Genomic DNA, 8,077 nt, shown 5'->3' with positions numbered 1-8,077 from the left:
AATTTAACGTAGAATGTTATAGTATGCCGTAGGATATCATAATTTTTTGGATCATATTATGACATCCTATACGTAGGAAGTTATAATATACCACAGGATGTTATATTTTTTAAAAAAAATAAAAGATATTTTCATCATATAAAATTTTTAAACTAAAAAATAAAATGATAGATATTAAATATATATTAAAAAATAATAATTATATGAATCAATCATGATGTATTTTATATTAAATTTTCTACGTTGCCCCACGATGCACAAAAAATTTTTCCGGCACAATAATATGGTTCAAGCCCATTATCTTGTGAGTGACGTTAAATTCATCGATCTCCCTTAAATGCCGTCGAACATCAGCAGCCAAGTTGACGTTTTGCAGTCTTGGAACCGCAACCGGACGTCCAACGTATTCCACGGGAAACCGGCTGCGGGCCTATTTTCAATATGTTCTTGAGGAAGCCTGACAATACTCTTCTTTTTTCCCTTTTTTTTTTTTTTTTTGGTACATTGGAAAATCACTAAGATCCTGGATAAGTAAAGAAATCCAGAACAAGTAGCATGTCTTAAAGTTTATTACGGCAGTGTCTTAATAAGTTTTTAGGTCATTGTTAGTGCCTGTATTGTGTGCTTAAACAACATTGGCTGTTACTCTCTTAAATATGGAACGGCAGACATATCATTGAATTCCATGTTCCTATCCCAAGCAAGTGTAGCTATCCAATACTCTTCCATTCCATGGACTAGCTTGTTATTTGACTTATTATATTCAAGTCATTTGTCTCGAGCATCACGATATCTCTCTGACATTTCTTTCCTTATCCTTTTATTACTCTTATTATTATTGGCATGCAAGTACGGTAGCCTATCCATCCCTATCAACATACTATACACTTACTTCTAAACTGGGTTTAGTCTCGAATAATGTATAGTGCATTCCGAAATAGAATCTAGATAATTATAAAGACCAGCTTCCTCCCCTCTCTCTCTCTCTTTTACTCTAAAAAAAATAAAAACTCACATTTGATGCTCCAATAACTTTTGAACCAAGCATGAGCCACACCTGACCATGATGAATTGCATGTAAGTGGCCGCTAACCTTGCTAAACCACACCTTAAGTTCATGCATGTAGGGCCAGTGAATTGTAACCCATGGCATTCCTTGCGTATCACGAGGAGTGTGGCATGTGAACAAACTCGTGGCAATCATCAATTATGACCATGTTCGATTTTGAGTTGTGTACGGGCAATTGATTGAGTTCTTTCTCATTTGTATTATGTATTTTATTATAGAACCTTGCCTGGATTACATGTAATAAATTATTATTTTTTAGTGAAATATAGTGTGGCTTTAGATATTGTTTGTTTTCAATTATGATAATTATATTGTAACTGAACTAATATTATCAGGGACATGGGCCTAGTTGGCTAAGCAACATACATAAGTAGGTTGGGTGCATCATGCATTGCAAAATTTACTATATATATATATATATATATATATATAGGATAGGGTGCGATTAGTGGCCAGTTTTCGTATTTCTATTTGGAGTATAACCATCTTTTGAATTAGCCTCAAAAAACTTATAAACAAAATTCTGTTCTTACTTTTCAATGTAATCCCAAATGTTATACATGTTATAATTGGGTATATGCCATGCACATTTTTAGTTAAGTGGAGGCAGTAGCTAATGAACATAGTTTTTGAGCTCGTGATCATAAAGAGACTAGGATGGTCATACAATATGCAATTTTAGATGGTGGTCATACAAGATTATACAATATAATGCAAGCATTTTACAGATACAAAGTCCTACTTCTATCATGTAAGCATTTTGTTTTAAAGTAATTTTTTATATAAGTCTCACATTTGGGTTAAAATCCGGACTTTGTAATAGTTTAGGGCTCTAGAGGTATCTGGTAGAGGGTATCTCCATAAGGTAATCTATTGTCCACGGATGTCTCCTACTTAAAAAAATAAAGACGACGGAAAATAAATCCACGCCAACTACCTACAAGGCATGCAATTGGAAGCTACGTCTGAGGCTAGAAGTCATTGTTGAACTAACCGAACCACCCGGGAAACTTCTCCTGGCCGGCCCTCCATTTCATTGCTCCTACCTGTCAATTCTCAAAATAGAAGCAAGCAACGCCCATGATGACACTTTTTATCCTCCCGTCTCCTTTTCCCTTCCCGATCGCCTTCCTTCACCGCATTGCCCCTTCATTTCCATGATTACATTCAGCAGATGTGGGATGGAATTCCGAATGGACTCGTTCTTTGTTTGGTAAATATTATAGAAAAATTAGTCAACTTCCGCATCGATCAATTTATTTATTTTTTTATAATTTTTTAGATAAATAAATTATTTTTTTCTGAATAAATATTAAAAAAATTTGATCAACTTTCACAGATCAATTTATCCATTTTTTTCATATTTTTTAAGATAAAAAAATTATTTTTCCATCAATAGCATGATATATAGACAAGAAAAATTTTATCCACCAATAATATAGATAAATCATTTTGATATCAGTCAAATTTTTTTTTATTTTATTCCTAAAATATTCTGAATATAATAATAATAATAATAATAATAATAATAATAATAATAATATATTATATTATATATCTACTAAAATATAATATGACATTATTATTATAATATGATAAATATAATATATTATTGTAATCTTATAATATATTAATATAATGAAATGTAATATATATATATATATATTCTATTATACATAATGTAATATATCATAATATAGAACAATGTTTATGTAAGAAGAATATTATAAAAATAAGAATAGATCTTAGCAACTTATCTATGAAAGTGGTAATGCAAAAGACCATGTGCCATAAATTTTGAATCATATTCTAATGCATAAAAAATATGGATAAATTATATTCTATTTAAATATTATCTAAAAAATATTTATCTAGAAAAATATAAATTCCTATATGAGCCTTCTACTCTTCAATAAAAAAAAATCCTTAAGGTAGAAATGGATTTGGATTGAACTATATTCAAATCAGATTAAACAAAGGATAACAACATATAGAATTTTGAATTATATCTATTCAATCTAAGATTGGATCAAAACCTTTTGATTCTTACCCACTCTTAGATTATTTCTCGTCACTTATTTGATCCTAATTTAATCTAGTATTGCAATATTTAATTCCTACTAAACCTAGTTTAATCTATTAAATTTAATTCTTATAATTGTTATTGACTAATTTTTAAAATAACTTAAATAACTAATATTAAAAAGATAAACCATTTAAAAAATTTTCATCCAAAATCATGATTTATTACAAATTAGGTTGTCTTGTATAAACAGACCCACATCTAAGTATAATCCAAGCTTTCACCAATACTTGATTTAAAAAATTTTCACTATTTCCATCATAATTAAAAATATATGTTTTTTTCAAATGAGACCTAATTCCCCAATAGAATTGTCTAATAGTATCATCTGCTATCCACATATATCATCATCTATTCACTTCTAGAATGAGAGGGAAAAAATTAACAAGTGGGAGCCTACTACAAAAATAACTTTACCAGGGTATCAACAAAGACTTCCTATTATATCCAATATATATGTATTAAAGTGGAAACTTTGCCAGTGTCTCTACATTGCCATATAGACACCTATATTAATGATATTATTGATATGATATTTATTTTGGACAACAAATAGAATTTTTACATCTTATTCTATTCGATTATGTATACATAGCTCTTAAATCTATCCTATTTGATTATATAATTTATTATTTATTATTTATTATCCAATATACATAATTAAAATGAAGGTCCGTTCACGATATGGATACCCATATTAATAATATTATAAATATAATTCTTATTGTAAAGATAATTAAATTCTTATATTTACTATATTTTTTTAAATTTATACTACTTATTCTATTTATTTTATATTATATTTTAAGAACAGTTGAAACAATAAGCTAAAAACTGCATCACATATGGTGCGGGTGTACATCAGTTTTCTCCTAAATCTATATGTGCACGCAGCTCAAGCCCTTCTTTGAGAGTAGGGTAAACAAAACAAAACTATTAAATTGGTCAGAGTATTTAATGCAACTAATTAACCAATGTTACCCAATAATCGTCCGTCTCCGTAAACAGAGAAATGAAGAATAGTCGCAATGGGGAGACCAACCAAAGATCAACAGGTTTAGCTGCAACCGTGACGGATTTGGGTTCCCACTTCACACCGCGTCAATGCACGCAATTCTGACCATCGGATGTCGCAATTAGTGGCGTCCACGCGCAAGATTTCGTTGACGGGTCCCTCCTTTCTACCCCCACCCACCACTATCACGTCCGTCCATCTTCCATCGGAGATATAAAAAGCCCAGGGATTAGAAACCGGAGGGAGGGAGAGCGCCCTACTGTGATGCGATAACTGCAATTAAAAAAAAAAAAAAAGCGGAAAAAAAAAACGAGAATAAAACTGAATTTAGTGGGCAGTTCAAGTCCGATTCTTCCTCTGTGCAAAGGGGGAGGCGGACGCTGCGGCGGATCCCAACGGAGGAAAAAGCCGATCACAGAAAGAGAGAGAGAGAGCGGGCGAGAGCACATGTCTCTTTCTCCGCCTCCTCCTGCGTAGGATAAGCTAACGTACGCCCTGGATGGGCCAGTCGGCCTCCACCGCCTGCCACCGCCGCCCGAAACCCTTCTCCGCCGCCCGGCCGTCCGCCGCGATGATCCCTGCGGCCGTTTCTACCTCCTTTGGCCCCTCGCGGGACCATACGGCGGACCTCCCCGACGAGTGCCTGGCCCTTATCTTCCAATCCCTCGGCTCCGGCGACCGCAAAAGGTGCTCCCTCGTCTGCCGCCGATGGCTCGTTGTCGAGGGCCAAGGCCGCCACCGCCTCGTCCTCGACGCCCGCTCCGCCCTCCTGGAGGCCGTCCCGTCCCTCTTCTCCCGCTTCGACGCCGTCACCAAGCTTGCCCTCAGATGCGACCGCCGCTCCGACAGCATCGGTGACGAGGCCCTCGCCCTCATCTCTCTCGGCTGCCCCAACCTCACTCGCCTCAAGCTCCGCGCCTGCCGCGCCCTCACGGAGAGCGGCATGGCCGCGCTCGCCAAGCACTGCCCCAATCTCCGCAAGCTCTCGTGTGGCTCCTGCACCTTCGGCGCCAAGGGCGTGGAGGCCGTCCTCCGGGGCTGCTCCCTGCTGGAGGAGCTCTCCATTAAGCGCCTCCGTGGCCTCTCCGACGCCTCTGCCGCACCCGTCGGCCCTGGCGCCGCCTCCTCCTCCCTCCGTTCCATCTGCCTCAAGGAGCTCTATAACGGACAGTGCTTCGCTCCACTCATCGCCGGCTCCCCCAACCTCAAGACCCTCAAGCTCTTCCGCTGCTCCGGCGACTGGGACCGCCTTCTCGAGGCCATCGTGGAGGGCGTCCCCGGGATCGTCGAGATCCACCTCGAGAAGCTCCAGGTTAGCGACAGCGGCCTCGCCGCCATCTCCTCCTGCGCTGATCTCGAAGTCCTCCACCTCGTCAAGACCCCCGAATGCACTGATGCTGGCCTCGCGACGCTCGCTGACAAGTGCCGCCTGCTCCGAAAGATCCACATCGACGGGTGGAAGACGAACCGGATCGGCGACGAAGGCCTCATGGCCGTGGCCAAGCGTTGCCTTAACCTCCAAGAGCTGGTTCTGATTGGGGTCAATCCGACGGCTTTAAGCTTGGGGCTTATCGCAAGCAATTGCCGCAACCTGGAGCGCCTCGCCCTCTGTGGCAGCGAGACCTTTGGGGATGCCGAGATGTCCTGCATTGCTGCTAAATGCCTGGCTTTGAAGAAGCTCTGTATCAAAGGTTGCCCGGTCTCCGACCAGGGGATGGAGGCCCTCGCCGGGGGGTGCCCGAAGCTAGTGAAGGTAAAGGTGAAGAAGTGCCGGGGAGTGACGCCGGAGTTCGCGGACTGGTTAAGGGCGAACAGGGGGACACTGGCTGTCAACTTGGATGCTGGTGGCCTGATGGAGCAGCCGGATGCAGCATTAAGTGAGAGTGGAATTCTAGATAATGGTGCATTGGTTGAGCAGATGGGCTCCGTGGATCTCCCGTCGAGCAGTAATGGTCGGTCACTACCATGGAAGACTAGGTTGGCCTTTCTGGCAGGAAGGAACTTCTTTGCCTCTACTTTCAGGCGATGGTCCCATGGGAGCAGCAATCACAATCAATCATGAAAGAAGGGAAAGAGAAGAACTCTTTCTTTCGTTGTTTACATTGTTTTTCTTTGGTATTTGCATCTGAATGTTAAAAAGCTTCTTCATGGTTTAGGCTGTAGCACTATCATTATTGTTACCCATAAGCTGTTCATTGCTGTCTGCTGGATTTGAATTGTAGTTTTGTTGCTTAAAGCGGTTGATCATTACTTTGTTCTAGCATCCTTTTCCCACCTTAAGCTTGTATGAATTGTTTATGTGATGCCAATTTTGAACTGTTTATATTTATAATTGGCACTTGTTTTCATAGTAGTTAGCTGGTCTAACTCTACAAACTGGAGAAAGGCATGCTTTTGTTTTTTTCCACCTCTTGCATATATGCTGCTGTCATTTTGAATATTGTGATTCTTTTGAAGAACCAGGTTCAGTAGAGGCTGTTTATGCTAATTACTACCAGGCCAAAGTGATATCGAACCATTTACTGCAGGGAAGATGAATTAGATATGGTTAGATTATTTAGGTGTTTGAACTAGCAATTTTTGTTGCTTATATGAACACGTTTTAAGGAATTTGTATTGGATCTCCAGAGAATTGCAAAGAAGCAAATCATTCAGAAGTTCTTAGTCATCATGATATCTGATTTTATGAAGCATAGGGTATTAAACTCTTATTTTTGTATCATAAACAGTTGTAAGGTGCTTTGAGATGATTTAGCAATTCTCCATCATATCACTTTTTCAGAATATTGATATCGAAGACTTTGAGTGAGTGAAAAGAGACTCATAGAATTTACTTTTTCGCTATTTGATTTCAAAAATCTTTTTTCAGTCCAAAAAAAAAGACTTCTAAAATTTTTATGGCTATCCAGATACCTAATGTCATTATACAAAGAATTGAATCAGTAAACTCACTATAAAGTACTTTCTGCATGGTTGCTAAACTGCCTTGACTATGACTGTTTCTTATACTCTAAAAAAGAATCTTAATTTAATGAATTTAACAAGTCAACCATAGTCACTAACTATTTCTTGTTCATTTTCCTTGAGTCTCAACTCCCTTCATCGAGCAAGATCTGAGCTATAATTTTTCAGACTGAGACTTCAAATTAGCCATTTCAAATAGAAAAAACTTCCTTCTCAAGTGATAAGTTTGGTCATGAAAATTTTAGACTTTCCAGACAATTCTATTTTTATGGTAATATAAATTAATTTTATCATGTAGTAAATGTTTGAGGAATTGGTTACCTGTTGAAGTGATGATTCAAATTTCAAGATATCACAAAATTATATGGGCTTATTGTTTTATATGTGTCTGATGCAAGTAATATGATGAGTAGAAACATTAAAAGCAACAGGATATCATCAAGGTAACTAGAGGCAAGTATTCATGTAGACTGATTGATCAATAGAGAACTATGAGCAAATAAAGTCATTTGATTGATATATAAAATTAGTATCAATGACAAAAATTAGAAACAATTTATACATGCCCAAAGTCCCCAAGAATTCACATTTTTATCTTCTATATATATATATATATATATATATATATATGGGGTAAACTAATGAGTTCGGATATTAATGAACTCTGTAGAAGAGTAATCTATTGGAACAATACTCTTACTACGCCAAGGGAATTAGTAATGTGTCAGGAGAAATTGGTACAAGAAATTGTGGATACACTTCTTGATAATGGGATCTGGGGGCAACCAATGAGGGATGGTCATAATAAAGTTTGCAAGTCATTTTCAGATGTAATTGAAGACAAAGAAGGAAGATTTCGTGAGACTCTATTTGGTAAATGAATCGATTATTCGGGATGTTCCGTCATTGTTGTGGGTCCTTCTCTTCTATTACATCAATGTGGATT

At 37.8% G+C, this 8,077-nt stretch overlaps 1 protein-coding gene across 1 annotated transcript; it reads left to right on the top strand.

Moving 5' to 3' along the window:
- The first annotated feature begins 4,445 nt into the window (after window positions 1–4,445).
- On the top strand, window positions 4,446–6,427 carry LOC105037090 (F-box protein At1g47056). The gene has a single exon (XM_010912792.4). It carries the CDS (start codon window positions 4,667–4,669, stop codon window positions 6,227–6,229), a length of 1,563 nt encoding a protein of 520 aa, XP_010911094.1. The 5' UTR covers window positions 4,446–4,666; the 3' UTR covers window positions 6,230–6,427.
- Window positions 6,428–8,077: the final 1,650 nt, after the last annotated feature.

Source organism: Elaeis guineensis, chromosome 8, assembly GCF_000442705.2.
Source record: "Elaeis guineensis isolate ETL-2024a chromosome 8, EG11, whole genome shotgun sequence".
Classification (NCBI taxonomy): Eukaryota; Viridiplantae; Streptophyta; class Magnoliopsida; order Arecales; family Arecaceae; genus Elaeis; species Elaeis guineensis.
The sequence above is the reverse complement of the archived record's forward strand: the minus strand, read 5'-3'. Positions and strand labels throughout refer to the sequence as shown.

Excerpts from the sequence above, each read along its gene's own strand:
- LOC105037090 (XM_010912792.4), top strand. The coding sequence starts at position 4,667 with ATGGGCCAGTCGGCCTCCACCGCCTGCCACCGCCGCCCGAAACCCTTC.